This window comes from Rhea americana, unplaced genomic scaffold (genome assembly GCF_003343005.1).
Source record: "Rhea americana isolate MKP2758 unplaced genomic scaffold, rheAme1 scaffold_164, whole genome shotgun sequence".
In the NCBI taxonomy this organism is placed as follows: domain Eukaryota; kingdom Metazoa; phylum Chordata; class Aves; order Rheiformes; family Rheidae; genus Rhea; species Rhea americana.
The window spans coordinates 296,281-320,911 of NW_028185750.1; the positions used below are offsets into that span (position 1 = coordinate 296,281).

Sequence of the window (24,631 nt, forward strand, 5' to 3'; positions counted from 1 at the left end):
AGTCCAGCTCCAGTACTGATAATGCAGCATCTCCCCTCAACTCTTTCCCTCAGGCAATTTTCTAATCTCATTGACATGCTCTTTCTGTTTACTGGCCTTTCTTTACAAATGTCTTTTATGTTTTGATTCCCCTCCTTTGTGTGAGGATTTCTTCTTTTTCTTTCTGCTGTCCCAGTTGTGCTTGCTAGCTAGGTTCTGTATGTAATGCTATTAGATTGGGATAATCCATGCTTGGCTTATCTGTGCAACTGTCTCTGAAGATTAGTGAAAACCAGTGTTATRAGCTAGATGAACAGTGAACTGATTCAGAAGGGCTCTTTCTTCTGTCAGTCTGGAAATGCTCAGGAAAATGACAGCAGATTTTCATTAACCAGATTGGAGTGTAATGTCTTGTAACTTACTTGAGCTCTGTTGGGATAAAAATGCCCCGGGGAGACAGACTAAGTGTGGTGCAATACTTCTTACCTAGTTCACTTCTGCAGGACTGCACAGAACTGAAATCAGCTTAGTGTGAATATGGCAAAGTGCCTGTGGAGCATATGTGGTGTTTGTAGTTTGGTAATGAACGGRGCTTCATGAGAGTTTGAGAACTGGAAGGTTGTTTGAGTTGTTTTCCAGACTACAGAGTTTGGATTCTCTTAGTTGAGGCTTGCCAGTATCTTCTCTGCCTAATGTTCCAGTTTGATGCTGTCTGCAACAATGATGCCCAGAACATGCTCCAGTCAGGTCTGCAGTCTTAACCTGAATTTAAATGTACTGAATCTATGAGCAAGTGAAATATAAAATCCTTGCCTGTGCTGATTTGTCTCTGTAATATCCTCTACTCCTCTACTTGCTCKCCTTGCATGCTGATTTCCCGAAGTGTTTGAGATCTTCTAGGAAGAGACAGCAGAGTCTCTCAAGTGATGCAGGTGGACTGGCCAAAGCTCTGTAAATAGCATTYTCTTTGCAGCAACTGGGAGGACAGCACAGAAGTATCTTTTTCTTGCTCTTACATTAGTGGTAGGCCATTCTGTGGTGAGTGATGGGCTTTTTGCTGGCTGCTGTTGGGCTTTTGCTGGTTCCCTGAAGACGATGGCTTAGAGAGTTGGCAGTGCTGGGGAGAGCAGTCTCCCTCGCAGGCTTGCTCTGGGGAAGGGAGCCACAGTCCCCTGCAGTGAGATCCCATTTCTAAATCTCTTTCGCAGGTGTGGAATGTGCTGTTAACATCAATGAGTGTGAGGAGGGTCCCTGCAAGAATGGAGCTGTTTGTGAGGATGGCATTGCTGACTATACCTGCCACTGTGCCCCTAGCCAGGATGGCATTATATGGGGAGGGAAGAACTGCTCTGTCAAGCTCACTGGGTGCCAGACGCATGACTGTCAAAATGAGGCCTTGTGCATCCCAACCTACCTAGCTGAGAGCCATGGCCACCTGTGCCAGTGCCAGCCTGGTTTCTATGATGCCACTTGCTCAACACCAACAACGTTTTCCTTTGCTTCCAGAGGGTATCTCCTCATTGAGCTGCCCATGAACAATCAAAGCAGGAGGGACGTAACAGGGGATCAGCTGGCCAGCGTGTCCCTCCGGTTCCGAACCACCTTGCCCAGCAACATCCTTTTTTACCGAGGCCATGAAGCTGAATATTTGTTCCTGGAGCTCTTTGATGGTGTTCTGCATGCAGGATTGAAGAGGGAGGATGCTGAGTACCTGTTACTCCTGGAGGGGCTGAGGGTTGACGATGGCCACTGGCATAAAGTTGAAGTCCTTCTGCAGTACACTGTGCAGCTAAAGCTCTGGCATGACTCTTGTGATGCAGGTGTCTGCCTGCAGAGCTCTCCTATCGGGTATGGCACTGCTTTGCTCCCACATGCCTTCCAGAACATATATGTTGGAGGTGCTCCTGATCCAATGGCCAGCAACACACACAGYCAGCAGGGCTTTGTCGGCTGCCTGGAGGACCTGCACGTAGATTTGGAAGCTGTGCTCCCGCTGGATCTCCCTGTGAACGAGTCATCCCTGGTGACACTGGGGTGTGACAGGACAGAGTGGTGCCTCTCCCAGCCTTGCTCTCATGGAGGGCTGTGCATGGACCTTTGGTCAACCTTCAGGTGTGACTGTTCTAGGCCATATGGAGGCCCAACTTGCTCATATGGTAAGTGCCAAGTGATTTACATCTGCCAATCAATACTCCAAAGATATTAGATAAGTATTAATGCTAACTCTGGAAGTAATATTTTCTGCTTGACTGGAGAGAAAACTAAAGCAGAATCCTCTGTAAATAAAATTTTCCTTGATCTCCTTTCTGTCACTAGCTCCTGCAGAAACAGTTGTCAGTTTTGTGGTGCAGACATTAGTCCTTGTTGAACCAGAGGCTCTGACCTCATCTTTGTATCTGATCTAAGTGATTACAGGAGGGCAGTGAAGCTRTTTCACTACAAAAAGCTGTTACTTGAGCTTCTGCCTAGAGGGTGAAAAGGAATGTGTTATAGATAAAATACAAAATGTTAAAGGAAGCTTTCTGACAATTCTGAGATAAAATTTTAGCTGTTTGCACTTTTGTGTTCCTGCAAGGCTTGTATTAATATTGTTACTGGTTTTTTTCATTCCTTTGCCCTAAACATAGCAAGTAGAGAGTTGCTCTTCTGTTATGGGATTTACAAATTTTAAAAGAAACTTTGTAGTTTAAAATTCCCAGAATAAATCGGTTGGGTGGCAAGGGTTCTATTAGACCTGCTTTCTCCCTTCTGCTTTTTGTGTGCTCTGAATTCTTGCCTTCCAAAGAAAGCAAGGTCATTCACCTGCTTCCTAATTTCCCAGACCTTTGTGAGGAGGGAGCATAATTACTCTGAAACATGWTGAAAATGTTGGGAAGAATGGTCATATCCTATTCATAAAGGGTTGCATCTTTGAATATCCCTGTGTCAGTTGCCTTCCCTTCGCTACGGAACTGATGTGCCTTTCTTTTCTCTTCCAGAGCGCCCAGCAGCAACATTTGGCCTGGAGAATTCCACCAGCTTTGCCTCTTTTACCCTTTCTGATAGCCTTGGTGCAAATTTCAACATCTCCTTTTTCATTCGTAGTCTGAAACCTAACGGTCTGCTATTGCAAATCAGCAAYGAAACTGACCCTTGCCTCACCATATACTTGAAGAATGGCAAGCTGAAGGTAGAGATGATGCCTGCAGATGCCGTGACTTTTCCAGAGAATGTAATTGATGGGAGAAGACATTTGGTAGCTCTGTCCTTCCAAGGCGGAGTTGTTCATGTCCACCAGTCAGATAGATATGTGGAGCTAGGACAGCTCATAGCTAGCCCTCTTTTAGCTGGCTATGAAGTGTATATTGGTGGACATCCTAACCCAAACAGCACTAATAAGTGGGGAGGCTATTTTAAAGGCTGTTTGCAAGACATCCAGCTGAACACCCATGAAGTGCAGTTCTTTCAGGCTGAGAACTACAGTCTGCCACAGGAACTGAATAGAGCTCCAAACGCTAATCTTGTGAATGGTTGCATCTCTGATGACACCTGTAAGGTAGGAAGTCTCTCATTTCTCTCTGTATGTGTGTAGTTATTACAGGTCTGTGATTTTAGGGCAGTTTGATGCTGGTATCAGAAAGATAAGTGACAAGTGACTGTCTTCCTGAGGACTTTGATAGTGACTGTACTTTGTGTGTTTTTCAGGGGCTTTGCAACTTGTTTCATCTGTTTCTCACCTTTCCTTTTGTGCCTTTTGATTTTGTTTTCATTTCTACCTGTGAAATGCTGAAGTTGCTTTAGCTGACTGTAATTAAGCAATGTTTGCGCAGTGTGTTTGAGGGGATTGTAATATAGGTTTTAAGGATTACAGTTATGGTGTAGTGTGTTCTAATATCAGCAAATGTCAAATGCTTCTATCAAGTGAGGTTGAACCTGCAGGGATTGGTGCCTTTTCTTTTAGTTTCTAATAATTTAGAATTACCTTTAGCTTATGATGGGTTTTCTCAGTTGCATGTAATTAATCAGCAAAAGTCTGAGAGAGGCTCCTTAGTATGTAGATGGCCAGTACTTCCTTGCTCTCTGTTTTTATTTATTTRTTTTTCTTTCTGCTAAGATGCAGGCAGAAAGGAAGAGGCTGTTACAGGAGGGAAATCAAGAAAGGAGATCTACAGAACATCTTTTGCCTGTAGTCATAGGCTTCATTCCCATTATGTAACTCTTGCCTCTGTTTACCCATTTATTTCACAATATAACTTTTCAAATCTGAGATCTACAGGTTGTTCTAAGGACATAAGCATGGAAAAACTGTCTCTGATCTGTATTGAGTWAGGTAACTGTTTGCTTTGATTTGAACACACACAAATAAACAGAACCATAAAGCTTATTCAAAGAATAGCAAGGTCTGGTAGATGCTTCACACCAGAGGCCATAACAACAAAAGCAACAACAGCAAGCAAGGACATGTTTCCCTTTCCCTCATCAAGTAGCTAAATAGGAACCATCAGTAGCATAGTACTGCCTGGTGACTTGACTCAACAAAAACACTTTCACAGTGGAACTTAAAAGACTAGCATGTCAAAACTGTGCTGTCTGAATTTGTGTACATCTGACTATGTAGATTTTGCAACAGGCCGACAGTCAGCATGTTCAGACCATTAGCGGCAAGGGTGGGATGCTCTCTGAAGCACAAGGTCCTTGCAGATATCTTGCCAGCTCTTCTTTTCCAGCTTGATGGAGCTACCTGAGAGTTTCTGTTTATCAACAGTGCACGTGGGGAAAGGCAAGGTCTGAGGAGTTGCTTGTACAGAGACCCTTTTGCTTCCTCCACTGCTATTGATTCGCTATTTTAATTGCACTTTTTCTGATTCAAACACTACTTGTAATAATCTTTGTYGTCACATTTCCTCTAACCAAAATCTCTTAGATCCAAATGTGAATTATGCTGCTCCTAAATTCAGCTATCCTGTTTTTCAGTCTGAACCATGCCAGAATGGTGGCAGATGCATCGTCACTTGGAATGATTTTCGTTGCAGCTGTCCAGCAAATTTCACTGGGAAATTTTGTGAAGAGAGAGTCTGGTGTGAAAGTGACCCATGTCCTGAAGCTACCACCTGTATTGATGTTCTAGCAGGATATGTGTGTAAGTGCTTTTTTCCTGCTTAGCATTTATTGTCTTTAGGCAGGCAGTATTCCTAGTTCATACTATTGCAGTAAATACAAACATATATAAAGCCATTAATGCCTAGATGCATACTCTTGCAGGCAGCATGCGTTTTATGGATTTACCACCAGATTGTAATAGAGCAAAGATGGTACTTAGAGATTTTTTTTTTCTGTTACTTTGACTTGATCAGGGAGGGGCCTGTCCATTTTCATCGAATGATTACCTATCTTATTATCACTGCAATACAAAGACCATCCTGTTCTCTGCAATGTTCAGCCATTTCTAGAGTCTCAGGTTATTTCACCAAGTAGGACTAACACAATTATATATTGTAAATGTGTCAATTTTTACCTATTATAGAACCATGGGAAATGAAGAAAACTGGTTAGATAATGATGACTTAATGTGGAGGGAATATTTTCTAGTGGCTGGAAAGTATCCTGGAATTCAGGATGTTAGGGTGTTCCCTGCTCTGCCACTAGCCTTTTCAGTGGTCTTGAATAAATTATGTTCCTAACTTATGCTGTAGCTTTTTTGGCAATAAAATGGGGATAATTGCATTTTTGTGCAATGCTTTGAGACTGRTGAATAAAAATTGCTACACAGGAGTTGGATATTACTATTAGAGGTACAAGTGTAAACAGGAAGAGCTTTAATAAGGCCAGCAGCTAGGCCTTTAATCCTGCTCACACAAAGCTTCCATGATTCCTAAGCGAGGGAACCTGCCAGGAGTTTGCCATTGGTCTGTCTCAAACAGGACACTGACTGTCTTTCAAATCCCTTACGCTCTACCCCTTTATTTATAGGTCTGGCTAATGCAACATTTAATAGCTATGCTGCCATTGAATTTACCACCAATACATCAGTGACTAGAACTCTGAGCAGCCTACACCTGGATTTCAGAACCAGGGATGAAGATGCTGTTTTGCTTCGGGCTGTGGAAGAAGTGGACTCCCTCCAGATAGCCATTAAGAACTCCTCCCTGCTTATTGATATCAAAAGTGGGAATAGCATCGAAGGGGTCAGCTTCCTGAGCCAGATGTCCGTCACGGACGGTGCCTGGCACACGGTCTCCATGTCTATGGAAGAGCCATCTGCACTTTCTTCCAGATGGCTAGTTCGTTTGGATGGGTCTGTTAATACGACTCTGCAGGGAAATGCTGGGAACTTGGACTTCTTAAAAAACAACGCGCCAGTTGTTCTAGCTGAAAATTTCACTGGCTGCCTAGGACAAGTGAAGATAGGGGGGATCTACCTGCCATTCACTGCCCATCTCCCATACCCTCAACCAGAACAGTTCCAGCAATCCAGCAGAAGGACCATCCAGCTAGGCTGCGCTGGGGCTGATGTCTGTGCTTCTAGCCCTTGCCTCAATGCTGGCACCTGCGAGGATTTGTTCAATTCCTTCAGCTGTGCCTGCAGTGCCGGCTGGCAGGGGCTGCTGTGCGAGTCTAACATAGATGACTGCCAGTCAAGCCCGTGTGTTCATGGGGACTGTGTGGATGCAGTGGCAGATTTTCAGTGTGAATGTTTCCGGGGATACATTGGGAAGAAGTGTGACATCAACGTGGATGACTGTGTGCGGCACCAGTGCCTRAATGGAGCTACCTGCATTGATGGGGTTTATGGCTACTCCTGCAAGTGTCCAGCTCAGTATTCAGGACCTCGCTGCGAGTAGGTGCCTTGCTTGGTTTGATGCAGGGGTCAGAGCATCCCCTAGATAATTTGGATTTTTACTTGGGGATACTTTGGGWTTTTTTTTCCCTTGCTCTACAATGCTTGGCCAGTCATACTGTGCCCTGCAGGGGTCAGGTGTGAGGAATGTCCTGGAGTGACAGAAATGGTCCCAGTGAGGAAGAATTCTGGGCAGAATACAAGCAGTGCTGAGAATGGCATTTTTGATGYGACTGTGATGCTAGGTTTGTAGAGGTTACCTGTATCAGGGGTTCCTAACTATGGTATTTTTTCCACTAGTGGTACACAGCCAACTTTTAAGTGATACTCAGCCTACAAGAGAGCAGAGAGCTGCTGTTGTAGGCAGTTACCTAGTACTCGCCTTTTTTTTTTTGGTACCTTAGGTGCGCTACAGATAGCATCCTACAGTATACTGTATCTGCTTATATTTTCATCAGCAAGAGTAGTGAGCTCTGTGAGAAAAATCATTGTACTGATACAGCTCCTGCATATTCTAATATGCATAACTGTATAAACTGCTCTCCAGGCATACCAAAAGTAATTCTCTGGAGGATTTGTGAGACTACTTTCTCGAGCTGTGTTGAACTCTTCCCTAGAAATAGCCATGACTGTGCTCATGAACCTTGCCACCCCAGTCTGCACTGTATCGGAGTACATCTTAAAAATGATTGCTACTAGTGTTGCATAAGATAGCTTTAAAGGCTGTCTCTTGTTTTTCTCAGATGGCCATTCCCACCTGAACAATGTGGTAAGAACTTCACCTGTCTGAACGGTGGCAAATGCATCAGTGAGACCTGGGGAGCCAACTGCACTTGCAAGCCAGGCTTCACTGGAAGGAAGTAAGTGCTTTTTTTCCTGATGCCTGCAAAGGAACTAGTGCTAAAATCCTTACATCACTGGGATAACTGAACAGGTTCAAATAGTTCATCCTGCTATATGTCCTTTGCCATTCAAATGACTATTCCAAAACTGTAAATTAGATGTTATTGTTAGAAGAGGCAGGCTTGAAAATGATATTTCTGGCATTGCTGATTTTCATAGCATAGACTGCTTCCAAGTATTTCTTAATTTTAAATATCTTTATTTTGTAATTCTGAGTTAAATAGCTAGAAAATGTGGTGGAATCAGTTCAGGAGAAGCAGTGGTAGTGATGATTGTGTAGAGACAGGACAGCTTGAAACAAACACTAGGATACAGAGAATGATTAAAACCACACTCATCATTTTGCGACTGCAAAAGCGTGTTTACATTTATTCATTTTCTGATTCTGATTTCTTAACAGCCTTGTACCTCATGGGAATTTATTAACTGAGCTAGAGAGCCATACTAGCTTCCATCATTTAGAAATGACAGAAGGAGGATTTTTATGAATGGCTAAAACTTCCATGTTGTTGGACCCTGGAAGAAAGCACCTGAAAAAGATACAACAGAAATTTTTAAAATAAATGCAGCTTTTGTAGGCTGTATGATCCACGCAAACTGGTTTGTGCACTATGGCACAAGAACATGTATCAGAAATTTCATTTAATTCTTCTACTCTTTTCCTTTCCAGCTGTCAAATTAACATAAATGAGTGTGATCCAAACCCTTGTCAGAATGGAGGTACATGTCAAGACTCTGTGAACAAATACGAGTGTGTGTGCAGTGCCAGCTACACAGGAGAGCGCTGCGACRTTAACGTAAGCACCTCCTTCCCTTTGCTCTTGGAAGCTTCTGTCTGTTCTTCCAAACTGTGAGTTGTAAGAAACAGAAGTAGCCTCAGAAGAATCCTTGGGTAGGAGGCTATTAGTGAAACTGCCCACATAATGCATAGTCGCCTGTATGTCTCAAAGTAAAGCGCACCAGGAAGCACAGGTAGGAAATCAGCTGGTACCAAGGAAATTCAAAATGTGAAAGTTTCTTTTTTCCTTCTTTTTTTGGCAGTGCTGATGCATGTTAGTCTCCAGCATATAAATAAATGTGGCAATTGCTTTTCAGTGTCTGGCATGGGCTGCCATATGGGTTTCAGGGTTTTACATAAGATTTTCTTTAGACTGTACAGCTCTTGATAATAAACTACTACTGCAGTTGGACCTACAGAAAGGAGATATTATTTGTATCTATCTGCCTTATGCCCATAGAGAAAAGGAAAAAGAATTGTAATTACATCCTTTTTCATAACCATGACAGTGAAGACAAATTGTATCCAAAATCCCAAAGGGTTGTATGGCAGTAGATTTAGTGTTTGTGGCGTGCTAAGGCTGCTTTCACTTTCACAGTGTAAATAAGGAGATAGGTAAGAATACGCAAAAATATAAGGAAGGGGAACCAAACAATTGGCATTGAGTTGCACCTTCTCTCATCTATGTTAAATATRAAATGGCTGGGTAATATGAAACACACAAATTCCAGAAAAAGCAAAGTCTGGAGCCAGTTGAGTTATCCAGTTACTGGATTACAGGGTGTGAGAGAGTTGTGAAGGATATAGGACAAGGAGATAATCATTAATAAAGTGTGTCAAAAATGAGGCTTTCAGTGGTGAAAGGGCTAAAAACCTATTCTAATTCTCCTACCTTCTGCCCCATTCACTGACTTGAACTGCCTTCCACAGTTTTTGGAGAATACCGTTTAATTTGGTATTTTATCTTGGATGAGATAGTTTAAAGCAGCTTCCTTCCCCAAAGATCATCTGGGTAGAAATGGATGTGTTTGGAGAAAGGAAGTTAGATAAAGTCAAGCTAAACGCTAATCAAGTAAAAAACAGCGTGCTTTTGTCTACTGACTGTGCTTCTGACCCTGAAGGGCCTGTTGGATAGGCAGGCTTTATGATGCTTTTCCTTTTCTGCATGAGCAAAGCATTGGTATTTGAGATTGAAATTCTTCCTCTCTGACAACTGTTAAATCATACACTTGCTTCTTCTCTGTAAAGCCATTGCATGGACAGGTAGCTTGTCTGGTAACCTGGGAATGTACTAACCCATACTGCATGGAAAATGCTGTGCACCAAGGTGGGGTTTCCTGCTGTTGCTGTTACTAAGAATTATATAATGCATGTGCCACAAGGTCACTCCTGACACTTCCAGTTTGCATGCATAAACTCCATCAGGTACATCTCTTCTGTCCGGGACATCTGCAGATTCCTTGTATTCATGTTCATCCTCCCCGTTACTTGTTGCAGAGCTGTCTGTCTTTCCTTTAAAAGTGACAGTGCTTGTGGTGGTAGTGGTGGTTGGGAAAAGGAGAGAGTATGGACAACTAGTGAGTTTGCTGTTAATGATCGGTGTAGAAAAARGGTACGTTAGCTGCAGGCTCTCTCTTTCTCCCTCCCACCACTAGTAGCAAGTAAGGAGCATGTAAAAGGCAGTAAGGTAGCTGCCAGGAAACCGCTGTAGCTTTGGTACTGTGCGACTAATCTGCATGCTGTGCAAAACTAGAACTAACGCCTAGCACATCTGTAAAAGGATAAGTATAATCCAACAACAAATAATCAATTTGAAATGCAGCCATTTGAAAATGGTAGGACTTCCAAGTACTCTGTCCTCCYGGGAATACCCTTACTCAGTGCTCGAGAGCCTTGGCAGAGTTTTTCTTCAACAGAGCTTGCTGTCCTACATTGCTTTGTGGCAGTGGCCCAGACTGTATAGAGCATTAAAAGCTTTAAATAATATAGCTTGATTTCTTTTGTTTTTCATCTGTAAGGTGGCAGATACTATTTTTAACAATAAGAAATATTTCTTATTCTTAGGCTTATCAGGTCATTTTAAAGCTTTCTTTAATGAGACAAATTCCAAAATGTTTGTATTCTTTGTTGTTGCATTCCTCATCATCCTTAATTCCACCAGGGTCAAGAGAATAACCCTGTATGGCTATGTTTCTTTCCTCAGTCCTCAGGCTTTATCTTTGCCATCTCCCATCAATACATCAATCTTCTTAACAATCTCCCCACCCCGCTACAAGTTGTCTTAATGTCAATACCAAGTAAAAAGTCTTACAGAATGGACTTGAAAGTGTATGCCTTTGCAAGTCACGAGTTTTGAATTACAGGTTCAGTGGATTTCATACGTACCATTCACTAAATTATTTTAAATCTGTTGTCCTAGTATTTTGTAAAGTTTCTGTAGGTAGCTATGCGAATTCTTGCTTTCATGTACTATATTCCTTCTTCTGGCTTTGAAGTATGTTAAATATTAAGCTTGAAAACATCTGTTTTTAGTGAAACTTACTATACTTGCATGTCCCAAATACAGTTCTTCAAGGAAGCTGTGAAACACAGGTTTGCATATAACCGTGTTGCAAGGGAAGGTCTAATAGCTATATAAATTCTCTACCTTGCTATCAGTTTAATCATTAAACTACTTATATATATATGTTTTTAAACCATCCCTCTGCTCAGGGAGGTTTTCCAGGGTTACTGAGAATTCATGTTACTCTGGATTTCTGTTAYTGCTTTAAGAACTTTTTTTGCAGAGATGATTAGATCTTTTCTAATGATAAATACTAGCTTATATTCCAGTCTGCTATTTGTAAGGAGTTGTCTTAAGAAAAGATTCCTACCTGATGTTGATTGCACTAGCATTTGAATCTTAAGGTGTTGTCCTGCTGTGAAAAACCTTATGCAAGGAGGAAAATGCAGAGTGTGTGAGATTATTTGGACTGTTGAATTCATCTAACAATGTCTGAAGCATTGATCAGACTGTTAACTACGGCTCTTTCTAATTGTAACGAACTGCTGTATAGTTTCCTTAGCAAGTGATGTGCAAGGGACTGTTTGTAGCAATTTTCTAGCTCTAGGATTAGTCCCATAAATTGTCTGCATTTAGGTTTCCCATCTCTATACCAATCAGCTAACTAGCTTAATAAATCTCTTTTCTTCCTCATGGTTATTCTGTCCTTGTGCCCTGCATGAATTATTGTAATGTCATAACTGTTCCATCAGTAAATCTCTGTATATAACTCTGTCCTATTGAGATTAACTAGCACTAACTTCAGCACTGGCAGAGCTGAAGAATGTCACTGATGAGYATCACTAGTTTTGAATTACAAAGGAAAATGCAGAACTTGCTGTTGGCTGTTCTTTGCATTAAAAAATACAGTTTGCCTAGAGATTAAAGAATTAACATTCTCTGTGCAGGTGCCCTCAAGTTCTATATTTATTCCTTGCTCCTTCTTTTCCCTTCAGGTGARAATCTTCTGCCCCCCCCTTTTTTTCTTCTTCCTCCCCCTTCTCTAGTCTGACCATTTGAGGCTCTTCAACTTAAGTCTGTGTAACTACTGGGGTTTCACTGTTTCTCCATTAATTTCTTTTACAGAAGGGGACTCCAGGTGCTTTCTTCCCCTCCCCACTAATTGAAGTAGCTGTCCCTGTAGCCTGTGGCTCTTTACTGCTACTCAGTATTGGTCTCATATTCATGATTCTCACTGCAAGGAAGAGGCGCCAATCAGAGGGAACCTACAGTCCAAGTCAGCAAGAAGTGGCAGGAGCTCGGTTGGAGATGGACAGTGTTTTAAAGGTGCCACCTGAAGAGCGGTTAATATAGGCACTACCATGGCAAGGAGATGCATCTGCAAGGTCTGCTTTGACCTTGGATCTTTTTTCCAGCACTTGCAGCAGCAGATCCATTCTATCACCTCAGTTTTCTTGAGGCATGGTGATGAAGACATGGACTTAAAAGTGCATGGCAGACTGGTTAGACTATGGCTGTTCCAGCTGGTTGCATTTAATTGAGTCAATTGCACAGCACTGGCTCAGAGTGAGCCTTTTTACTCCCCTCTCGCCCTCCCTGGGGGCAGCTTAGTACTTTAACCTCAGCGAAGCTGTTGAGGTGCATCTGCTTTGAAATTCCTCTGGCTCCATTCCACCTTTCATGCCACAATGATACATTTAAAGACTGCTTTAGAAGGCAAGGTTAAATTAGGCACTAATTTGCAGATGAAGATTTATGTATACTTTTAAGGAGAGATGTACAGAGCATATTTGTGAGTGGTTGTATATACTGTTCTTTTTTTTTTTTTTGTTTCCCCTCAACAATTCAAATTGACTCAAAGCTTTTTCAGCTCAGGAGTATGAAGTTTTCAAATCTCATTTCACAAAGTCTTCAACAGCAACAGCAGCTGTGAACTCCTGCCTCGTGATAGACAGTGTTACAAGGAACTGTCAGGAACTACTGAAATCGCTGTACGAAGCCAGGTTTTATGATGCGATCTCTGTTTTGGATGGATCGTTAGACATTCCCATGGGTACCGCGCAGCAAACGTGCGGGCAGAACGTTGTGGGTTCGTGGGCAGGTGGCTGGCGAGCTCTACAGTGCCCATTGCCAAATACTGAACTTGCAGACTAACAGGCTGGGGCTGGGGGGAGGTGAGCAGGAGAACAGCCCCCCCCCCAGGCCTCTGCTGCATCCCTTGACTGTCCTGGGACACRGACTGTGGTGGCTCAGCAGTGAAGCAGGGGAAGGCAGATGTGTCTAGCATTGCTGCCATCGCTTTGACAGTGACTGTGCAGCTTAGGGAGCAGCACAGGGGACTGGGGTGAGGGACYGGCACTGTTTCGTATGTGACGTGCAGCACTGTCCACGTGGCCGCTCTGAGTAACACCCTGTTCTACCGCAGCAGCCAGTGTGGGCGCATCTTAGCAACTCCTCCGTTGTGGGCGCAGTCGGGGCTGCAGGGGCTGCCCTTCTCCTTGCAGCTGTTGCAGCCATTGCGATTGCCATGAAGCGACGGAGAGCAACTCAGGGAACATACAGCCCAAGCCGGCAAGAGAAAGAGGGGGCGCGAGTGGAAATGTGGAACGTAATCAAGATGCCACCAACAGAGCGGCTGATATAAGACCGGGAGGCACGTGACAGGTGCAGTGTCAGCCCGTAGCACTCACCGAGTTTTCTCTGATGTCTTGGGTGTGTTTTTAGGCTAGCTCTGTATTGCTTGAAGCTACTCCATAGGCTGCAGGCAACTGTTCGCTGTTACTTGGCAGTAAGATTCAACTACTTGAACAAGCCTGTTTGGTTGTGTTATTGCAGCTCTGCTCTTAAAAGCCTTGTATAAAATTGGTCTGCCAGCAAGAGCAGTACAAAATGTGGGGGCAGGGGATAGTTCTGCTGGGTTTAGTGGAGGCCAGAAAGAAAGATGTGGCTGTGGCAGCACAGGTAGATACACAAAACTGCTAAAAGAGCAAATAATGATACTGTAGTGTCATCAGTAAGAGAGAGACGGTAGGGACCATAGGTGCAACATCCTCCCTTACTGAATATGTGCTCCTCAGTCTGCTGAGGGCTTGTATCTCAGTAACTGTCACTGCCATGCAGTCAGCAGGAAGAGCACCATGCGGGTAAGGCCTCATTAATAGAGAAAATACTTGTATTTATTATTAAGAAATGACACGGCCAGTTCAAAAAAAAGTGCCCGTGATGGAGAGAAGGTGCCTCCTCTGCAAAGCTTGGGCAAGTGACTGACTGATTGATAGATGACATTTCTCAGAGCTACTGATGGCCTTCCACGAGCTAGACCAGCGCTCACGTTCCATTCTCAGAAAGTATCACAATGCTAGTGTTAGACACTACTAAATCTTTTCCCAAGACTAAACCATAGGACTATATAAAGTGCCTTTCTGAGACTGAATTACCAGTTACAGTATTAAATTTCTTGAAAGAAATTTAGAAAGCAAGTATTAAATTTCTTGAAAGGAGACTGTTTATATGTAGAAAAACTGATCACTTTATTTGATCAGGCTTTACAAGAAGGATGATGTTAGCAGGCTGGATATATATATTTATACACACACACACACACATATATAGACACATGTCTCTATATATAGACACACACACATATATATATGTATGTATGTATATATGTGTGTGTGTGTGTGTGTATATATATATATATAGATATATATATATATGTATATAATTTTTTTTCTTCCATCTGTTTATAGCTGTAGTATGTGCCATCCACACAGAGCAGCGTCTGGAGGGCAGGGGTTGGCACTAAGTAGAATGACTGCAGAACAGACCTTAATAAGCAATTTAATGGTTGAACATCAAGCGATACTTGCTTGTAGGAAGAAGCAGGTATTTCAAGACCTGTACTTCTCTGGCTGGATTACATCATGTTTGGGCTATTCACTACAGAAGAGTGGAATGCACTTAAGTTAACTAATGATGTATTGAATTTTAACATGAAACTGAGTTTTCTCTGGTGAAACAGCATTTATTTTCCACTTTTCTCTAAAAAGGATGTTTATTGTGTAACTCTATTCCTCCTTTGTTAGTGTTCCAGCTGGTGTGTGCGATGCCTTTTCTTTAGCATAATGTAGCAGAGACTGGGGAAACAACTGTGAGCAAGCAGGCCAAATAAGGTCTAAAATGCTTAACATTTCATGATAATTACTACAAGTAATACAATTACTACAAGTATCAATGAGAAATATTTTAGAAAACAGTGTTTTTATGTCCAAAGTACTGTTAATAAAGAGGGTGTGAATCTGAACACCATAGCTAATTGCCACTGGTTGAAAATCCTACACTGTTTTGCTCTTGTAATTTTTTTTTTTTTAACTTCTGCTGTAATGTTTCTGGAATTCTAAGCAAAGGGCTGAGTACAGAAACTACTAATTGGGTCTGCCCACTTACTTAAGAATATGTCTTCTGCTTTCATCTAACTGTTTATATAAGGTGAAGAATGGAAAATATGGAAAATGAAACAAACCAAAATATTAGACGGTAAGGCAATGAGTATTTTGTGTGTAGTATCACTGCCCCTCTAATATGAAGTAACAGTTGACAGAACAAGTGGTGGTCACACCCTGATGTGGTTTGGACATAACATTGAAGAAGAAAGAAATGCCCTAATTTCAGTTTGGTGAGCTTGCTATCACTTTTATTTATTAGTAATAATAGTGCTGTTACTTATGCTTAACATGAAAAACTTGCTCTGTTTATTTTCCACATACTGTTTAGAAAGGTCCCCTCAGACTAGGGACAGTTACACTGCCCAGTCCTCAGCCTGCCAGGGAGCGAGTTAGACTGCAGCTGGAAGAGGAGGCAGGTAGGGTTTTGTCCAGCAGCGTCTGGGCAGCTGGGAATGCGCTAAGGAAGCGGCAGCGCTCTTCCCTGGGAGCAGGCTAAAGGGGCGGCCCCATGGCACAGAGCTGCTTACTCGGGAGAAACGTAAAACACACCCTAGATCCCAGCCTCTGCCTGTCTTATGTCTGGGTTATCTCCTGGTGAGGAGACTCGTGGACCCCACGGTATCATCAGCGGGCTTGTCCCTGAGCCCCTGTATCCTGTTGGGGTCCTACTATGTAGCCTTTGCTTAAATGCAGAGTTAGGTGTGTTTTTGTTCATCCCATAGTAATGTAAAATAAAACTACAGCAAGCTTAGAATATAGTTCAGCTTTCCCAAAATCCAGACCTGATTAACAGATGTTTCCAGGAGAGGCTTAACTTTCACATTTTAGCTCCACTCCATTTTTATGGCTAAATTGTAGAAAAATGAAGGTAGCAACAGGATCAAAATGAACTAGTATTATTCCAGCCTGTGTTATTTTGAAAAGAAAAATGGAATTTTGTTAYAGGATCTGACTATTGCTAAGCTTTACTGAGAAGCAACAAGAAGCTACAGAAACCAATAACAGTAGGTAAAGACACCTGAAAAACAGCCTTGAGGCAAATCGGAAGCAGCGTTGTCTGCACTGGCTGCTGTTCCTAGGTAGACAGCAGGAAGACTGCTGCTCCGTGGCTTTACAGGACTAGCAGAGCAGATCATTTTCCTTTAAGCACCCAAAGCCAGTACTAGCAAAAGCATTAAAATACTTTGTCAGTGTCTTGAGCATTTCTGCAATATAATTTATGAAAGTGTTTTTTTCAATAATGAACTTAACTTTCTTTTGATATTTAATTTTTGAATATATTTTTTCACAAAACTGGATTTGCTGTAGATAATGATCGTGATCCTGAATTTTTTGTAATTGTAAATTTTATAATTTGTAAAAATTAGAATGACCCTCAAAGAAATCTACAATTAAAAAAAGTTAAAAATATACCTACTTATCTTGACTTGTGTTTTTTTTTTTTGCTAAATATTAATTTGATTTCCAGATGGCAGATTTTAGTCTGYAGAACACAATTTGCACAGCACCTTAATGCTACTTTTGCACTTAAAATTTTGTTAACCCTCTGATTATTTTATTTTTATCGCACACCAGAGTCACTTATGACCCATGAATTTCAAAGGAAATTCACATTTRAAGACTTTAGAATACAGAGCATTTCCTGTATAAATAAATTTCATAGGTACCTCCTACATCAGAGTTAACCTAACCCCATCTTCTGCCATCCCCCTCGGCCAGGCAGGAGGCAGCAGCCTGGGGAGCGGCCGGACGCTTGCACTGTGCCTGCCGCTGGGTAAGCGCGTGCCTCGCGGGCGGGCCCGACTCGGATGTGCTGTGCAAGCAGCGGCCAAGGGGCCAGAAGACAGGAGAAAATCCAGTTTATGTTCCTAAGAAATCTTTCTGGAGAAATGCACTAAGTTTTTGGCAATAATTGAACAAATTTCACAGTAAATTTGTACACCAAACAAGTGAGACGTGTGCTCTGCCTATGGGCAATACCCTCTCACCAGTTTTCGGTTCCTAGTAAAAGAATGGAGATTTATACAGAATAGCTACTCTGCAAAGCTCCATAACTCAATTCAAGCAATTAATTTTACAGTACTACAGGGAAAAAAAAAATCACAAGCTCACTTGTGCTTTACGATGCTGCTCCATCCATCCACTCAAAAATACGGGTCCAGCATTGTACGCGACCTGCGCTCGGCAGCAAGGGACCCCGACAGTGCCGCCATCCTAGCTGGCCGGATTTGTCTCCTGCGTACCCAGGACCTTTTGCAGGATTGAAAGGACAGCGTGTGAACCTGAGCACTTCTCATCTTCACTGTTTACATATATACAACACAGGACTTTAAATACTCAAAGCTGTTAACCACTGACAGTTAAAGGCAAAGAAAAGTAAAGATTTCCAAACCTGGACGTTTGAAGAAGCTGCAGCTATCAGACTTCTTGGTCAATACTAACCAATTTAATCTGCTGGTTCTGGAACAGTCACTTTGATCATAAAGCCTCTATGGTAAGTGTATGAGGAGCAAAAGGCATTAAACTCCCCCCCTACAAATAGACCAGAAGAAATCCCACAGTGCAAACGGACACCGCTTAGGAAGCRCTCAGCTAGCATCTCCTTACCTGCGCTTTGGAAGACAGTACATGCAACACTTACTTACTTACTTACTTATTTAACAAAGGCAGGAACTGCACGCACATCCTTCTTCTGGGTGTCACTGAGTCAGTGGTGTCTCATAGTTGGTTAAGGGGATATTAATGTCCCCTAATGTATCAGTCATTTGTTACTGACAGCCTCTAACCACCTTCTAAGGAGAAAGAAAACACGGCAGATGCTTGATTTTGTTTTTTGGTTTTGCACACAGAAAAAGGAAGCAAAGAACCCTAAGCAGCTCTGACCATTCTGTGCATGCTAGGGGAGGGAAAAAAAAAAAAAAAAATCCCTAGTATGTATAGAGAAATCACACACTTAGGACAATTAATGTGTGTATGTAAAACACTGAGCCAAAGGGGCTCAGCAACAAAATTTTCCGATGTCTTTTGCAAGCAAAAATACTAAGAGCCACTAAAAAGTAATCAGCAGTAGCATGATCCAGAGGGGCAAGCCTCAGGCTGTATGAACAGCCAATCATCTGTTAAAAATAATAATAAATTATAATATTTATAATTTTATAATTTTTAATAATAAAAAAGACGTTTGAAAACGGTTAAAAGTGAAGTAAAGATGTCATTCTGATAAGAGGAAAGCAGCCTTATATAAAGCTAGCTGCTACGGCTTGCATGCAGCGGATTGGAAAGCAGGCATAACCAGCAGAAAGAGATCRCTTTTCCTTTACAAATTACAGTAATAAAAATTATAATAATTCTTGGATAGTTTTCTCTATGACAGATTAAAAAAAAAATGTACCTGATTGACAGTTTCCACTTCCAGTGCCCAAAATGTTTGTAACAAGGTCACCAATGAAAAAATAAAAAAAAAAAAAAAAAAAAAAAAAAAAAAAAAAAAAAAAAAAAAAGGGAACATTTCTCATACTAGTTTAGTACAAAACTCAACTCAAAAATACTTTAAGTAAGTCAGGAAAAGAAACATTTCACATGGGAGCTTGCTCTTCCAGGCAAGTACGCTTTGTTTACACGTGCCACTACTAAGAATGAATCATATCAAGAAACCCTGAGTTTAAATAAGACAACTAACTAAATACTGCCCTGGGGACAGACTGATTCCTTTATGATGAGACACACGCAGACCGGTCTCCTGCTTGCAAAAACTCAATCCAAGAACTCAGGGAAGAGCCAAACTGCCGCCGCGCGCTCCTGCGGCTCACAGCTGCGCCCAACCGCTAAAATAGAGAGGCAGGCAAGTGGTACCATTCATGGCACGTGTTAACACCTTTCGTGGCTCACACTTGACTGAGGAAAAAACAACACCCCCCCCCACCCCCCACAAAAAACCACACCCATAGTGTTTTGGGGGTTCTGGGGGGGGGGTCTTAAAAAAAAAAAAAAAAAACTCACCTGCATAAAGTACTCTGCTTTGGAGTTACACTGTTCAGTATGGGCAGAGTAAAACAATAAAGCAAGAGACAGAAAATGATTTGCAATGATACAGATGACCTGAGCATTTTCCTATTTAATTAAGCATGTGTACTAGGACTTGTCAGTATATAGTCATTGTACAACCTTAAAAAAAAAAAATGTGAAATTCAAATGATAAGTCATATGCAGCACTTTCTGGTGCTTATACAGCTCCACCRTAATTGAGAAATTCTTATGATCTGGCTCATAGCAAAGAGAACTGAAATTCCAGACTGATCTTAAAATTTCTACATAACGTTAACATTCTGAACAGCATAAAATAAAATGGTGCTATTGTATTAGACTTTAGATACTTTACTATGCAATACCAAAACCATCTGTCTTCCAACACAAAAAGAAAATACAAATCCAACTGAATGGCTTGTAAGAGCAATAGTACTTACTTACAGAAATATAGTTATACTAATACAATACTATGGTCTTTCCCAAACTGTTGGCATTTAAGATATTATTTTTTTCTTTTGTATTGCACAGACTCAAACGCATAGACAGCCATTTTCATATATTAGAGTAAGAAAATCTCCAATGTTAGGTGAATAAAATAGATAAATTGAAAATAATTCAGATAAAGCTTTACAAGAATTTCCCATGTGTCCAAAATGATTTCTTTTACTTTATCAAAGGCTTAATGGTGATGTGATTACCTCTTTTGGAGTAACATGTTTTAAATCAGATTGTGCCAAATACAAAACAAAACAAAAAAAAAAGCACCACTTAAGTAACACAAGAAATGATCACTGTATAGGTTTTAAGAGATGCTAAGATTAAGATGAAACTACTTAAGAATACTATTGCCACAGATAAATGTTTTAGAAAATCAGCATGAACGTACCCTTCAACCTTTCCACTGCTTTTTGCACTTCTTGACCTCAGAGTCCATTCCACGGTCCAGTTAAAATCTTGTGGCACCAGCAAAAAGTTCTCATCAAAAGCAGGATAAAGCTTGTGGGTTTTCAGAGGGGCCGGAGAGCCTTTCAGCTCAGCAGGAAAACCCGGATGCTGCAGGGGAGCAATGGGCACGTCTGAAGGGCGGGAGGGACAGACAGCTACCACGTAGTCGTGGTCCAGCGTGRCACCGCTCAGTCCGCATCACCCAGGAGTCTCATTTCCCTCTGCACAGACCACGCGCTGCAGCCGTCATCGACCTGCGCTCAGTGTACTGGCACTTAACACGTACACTGGGAACTTCTATATTCCAATTTTTCTCTGTTCTTTTTTTGTTTTTAATAGTCAAATAAGATAGATAGTTACATCTCATTCATGTACTGCCAGCTATAACATCTATATATAATAACATACGCTTACATAAGGACTAGGATGGACTCTATTTTTTGATGTCTTTACCCCATCCCCCCMAAAAAAAGAAAGAAAGAAAAAGTAATTGCTGGTGTTTCCAGTTTCTTGACAGAGACCCAGGACCAAACACTGAACAGCAGGATGCTCTKCTCTGTTCTGTGGTTTTGCTGCAATGAGGAATGATGCTAATTCTGCACCAGAGAGATCCCTACAACCTCCCGGCTTGGTGTACTGGGGAGGGAAATTTTTAAAAAGCTACTACAAAAGCTCATACAATTGCATAACTCAAATGAATGCCTATATTTTTAGGACAGGACAAACTCAATTTAAGCCTTGKGGATTAATTCAGCACAGCCCACAAGGCTGGGTCTGTTCGCTGCACTTGACATGTGAAAGCAAAACACTAAGTGATACGTCTAAGGCAGGAATAACTGAACTGAACGTCATTCACACAGGCAGGAAGAAAACACTAGTACAACGCACCATGTCGTGCTCCCGGCCGTGCTAAGGACTGAAAATACAAGGGAAGGAGCCATTTCTGCCTCAGTAGTATTGTCTGAAAAGCTGTGCATGGAAAACCAAACCCCAACCACCTTCATGCTTTGGTCAGTGCAGGAGTCAYGGGGGCAGTTTCAGTGGTGGAGCGTGAGGAGTGAGAAAACAGCCGCAGGGATCAGGACAGCGCAGGGACTCCCAACAAATAAATGCACTCTGGGCAAAAATCACTGTGAATCGCAGCATGGCAATGGTCCTGCAGCCATCYTGGCTAAGCCCTCCGTAAAAGACATACTTGGTTTTATGCTGGCGCAAAACACAAAATAAAACAAAAGCTCTGTCAATCCCAAAGGCACATCAGAAGGCCATTGGGARTCTTACTCAAAGGTTTCCCATCGCTTTCTGAGCTGTTCCACCTTACCTGTTGTGGATGATACCTCTTGCTTTGTCTTTTTTAACAACTCTTCAAATGGATCTTTTGTGTCCTCAGATTTTGAGGGTATTAACACTGACTCTAAGCCCTTAGCTGGTCTGGAAGGGATCAAAGGAGGTTCATTAGACAGCAGAGCTAATGGTTGGCTGGTATCTATCTTTGAACTAGACTGTCCCACCTGCAATGTTCTGGTTTTAGAAGGACCACTTAAACATGCTGGCTGGAGAGAACTTGTTGGAGAAAGGCTGTGGCTCTGCAGCAGTAAGGAGCTAGCTGGTGGCACAGCTGCAGCCTGGCTAAACAAGTTGGGCATGGACAGTGTTGAAATGTTTGGCTGAGGTCTTTGTGGTTGGTAGAAACCAGAATTGGGTGCTATAAAGCTAGAGCTATAAGCATGACCTAAAGAGGGGGTGAAAGAGCCCCTTGGAGGTCTAACCAGAGAGACTGAGAGGGCTCCTGGCACTGTTTGTGTAAATGGATTAGGAGATGGCTGTAGAAAAGGTGGTGCTGGGGAAGGATAGCCGAGTGGCTGGACAAATGGTGCAGCTGGAGGAGGCACAAAGTCACTCGCCACTGAGGCAAAGCCTGCTGCGGCTGGCGGAGTGGCTGAGCTTTGCAGATTGTGGGGGCCTTGCTGCGGGCTAGTGCTTTGCCAGCTGGCTGTTTTTAATGGATCCAGCAGGCTAAGAAGGTAGTCGCTTTCATTGCCTGCATTATCTGTCTTCACCTTGACAGGCTGGAGCATCTCAGCAGTGCTAGTAGCACTGGACAAAAGCTGGGATGGATGAGAGGTATARCTTACAGACTGCTGGATTTCAAGGTCTCGGGACACACTACCAAGTCCAAAGGGCTCTGGGATAAGATCTGAAACCAAAGGGCTACGTCCTGTAGCATGAGTGGTGAGAATTTCTGTTGACCCAGCTGGAGTCTGATGCTTGGATGCCCGGGGTGCTGGTGGTGGTGGGACTATWCCCAGTTCGGGAGTCTTTCTTCCCTGTGGTCGAGGAATAGTGATGTTCCCTTGAGGGGCAGGGCTTGATTCATCCTTTTCTGCAGGAGCCAGCATACCATCTCTGCTACGGGGTCTCCTTGTGATTGGCGGCATGTTACCAAGTGCAGTCAAGGGCCTTTCTGGTGAGCTTTGGGAATACTTGGTAGGAATAGCCATATCATCATGACCCATGCTCCACAGCTTGTTGTAGGGGTGAGAGAGCTTCACGGCTGGCACAATCCTGTTCCTCTCAGACACACCAAGATCCATTCTCTGCAAGAGAGCATAAAACACGTTAATGTCTACTGATCCCCTCACAACACGGACCATAAAGTGAAGATGGGCTATTGAGCTATGAGTGGAGGAGGATGTGTCCACAGGCAGTGGCCCTGGGAGGTGAGGGACATATGTGCCACCTGGGAACAGGAAGGCTGGAGTTGTACTTCCAGCTCTGTCTCTAATGAGTTGCTCAGCTGTGATGTCCTCTGGCACTTGCAAGTAGCCAGGTTAGGAGCTCAGATCTATATCTAAGGTACAGAAGTCCAAAAACCATAATTACTGTATAGAAAAAAGCTGTCAAATAAATTATCTGGATGTAACACATTAAATATTACTATATGRTTGAATGACATCCTTTTCTTCCATATCACATGAAGATATCAGAGACTGCTTTAGATCAGCACTTTCTAAGCTCTGCATACTCAGCAAAGTTCTTAAGAGAACTTGTCTTTTATACCACTGATTGTCCCCTTGATGTCTACCCAAAATGGCCAGAGGTGATTTAAAAACAACAAMAACAACAAAAAGACCAGAAGGTCATTTTAACAAACATATCCAATTTGGAGGGGTCCTGAGGGGGCAAAAACCCAAACAGCTAAACACATGAACTATCCAATAATATGAAAATGTTTCTCAAAGAATAAAGGACGACAGACAGCCCGGTTCTGCGCAAATGTACGAAACCCTCTCCAAACCTGGTACTCAAATGTGCACCGCTGATCTCCCTCTTCTTTGGGAGTCCGCAGGTCTTCCAGGCTTTTAGCTTGGCTGAGAGGCTGTGGCTGTGTTTCCACTTCCAAGTTTGGGAAAATGTCTTCAAGAAGGTTGATTTCGGCAGCCTTGCCCGCGAGGAGCGGGCTCGGGGGCCGAGCTTCTCTGCCTTTCTCTGGACTGGCAGCCTCTTCTCCATCAGCACTATCAGATTCTTTCAGGGCTCGATATGGCTGTGGCCTAGGAGACAGGAAAGCAAAAATCATATTGTATATGTGAGTCTTTCTGACCTTTTTTAAAGCAAGTATCTACTAAGAAGCTTGATGGCAAAATTGGATGGCAGAATACAGCTTACAGTGCCTTGTGAACAGCCAGCGGGTGAGCAAAGTGACCCAGGGCAGAGGGACATGCAAAGATGACTTGGCACTGGAGGATTTTGGAAAAAGGGAAAGGACACGAATGGGACGTGCTGAGCGGAGAGCAGCGGCTGCAGTCACGGACGTGCGGACGAGCAGCGCTCCAGGGGCTCGTGTCCTGGGCCCTGCTCCTCGCCTGGCGGCTGCCCTTCCCTAACCCTACATCGACGGCTCCTACTAAGCGCCCTGCAAGCGCCCTGGCTTTTGCACACACTCGCCTTCGCTGGCTTCAAGCTAACTCAGCACAGAGCGTAATTCAGAGCATTTTCCAGCAATAATTGGGAACACCGAGCAGGGTTCTAGCGATTATACTGGTGTCATCTTATCAAGAAACAACACAATCCATTATGGAGACACCTATTTTACATTTACAGCCAAGACTAGTCAGCAGGATGCTTTTCTCGCATGTACCTCAGCAAAACCCGAGCACCGGTGGATTTGCATAGTGGCTTTGTGTACGGAGAAGAGCAGCATAATACRGCTCCAATTAACAAGGAGAAGTGCC

The 24,631-nt window shown here is 42.7% G+C and overlaps 2 protein-coding genes across 8 annotated transcripts in view; one reads left to right on the plus strand and one right to left on the minus strand.

The window, feature by feature from the left end:
* Positions 1-16,808, plus strand: part of CRB2 (crumbs cell polarity complex component 2) — a 79,267-nt gene extending 62,459 nt beyond the window's left edge. For both annotated transcript variants that reach the window (XM_085300444.1, XM_085300443.1), the window contains 7 exons: positions 1,188-2,135; positions 2,958-3,514; positions 4,933-5,098; positions 5,929-6,796; positions 7,540-7,656; positions 8,370-8,496; positions 12,106-16,808. In XM_085300444.1, coding sequence (XP_085156570.1) covers positions 1,188-2,135; positions 2,958-3,514; positions 4,933-5,098; positions 5,929-6,796; positions 7,540-7,656; positions 8,370-8,496; positions 12,106-12,333 — 3,011 coding nt within the window. In that variant the 3' untranslated portion in view covers positions 12,334-16,808. The remainder of the gene's footprint in view (positions 1-1,187; positions 2,136-2,957; positions 3,515-4,932; positions 5,099-5,928; positions 6,797-7,539; positions 7,657-8,369; positions 8,497-12,105) is intronic.
* A 2,713-nt stretch (positions 16,809-19,521) lies between these two features.
* Positions 19,522-24,631, minus strand: part of DENND1A (DENN domain containing 1A) — a 221,461-nt gene continuing 216,351 nt past the window's right edge. For all 6 annotated transcript variants that reach the window (XM_085300458.1, XM_085300456.1, XM_085300460.1 and 3 more), the window contains 2 exons: positions 23,695-23,950; positions 19,522-22,993 (listed from right to left, as the gene is read on the minus strand). In XM_085300458.1, coding sequence (XP_085156584.1) covers positions 21,674-22,993; positions 23,695-23,950 — 1,576 coding nt within the window. In that variant the 3' untranslated portion in view covers positions 19,522-21,673. The remainder of the gene's footprint in view (positions 22,994-23,694; positions 23,951-24,631) is intronic.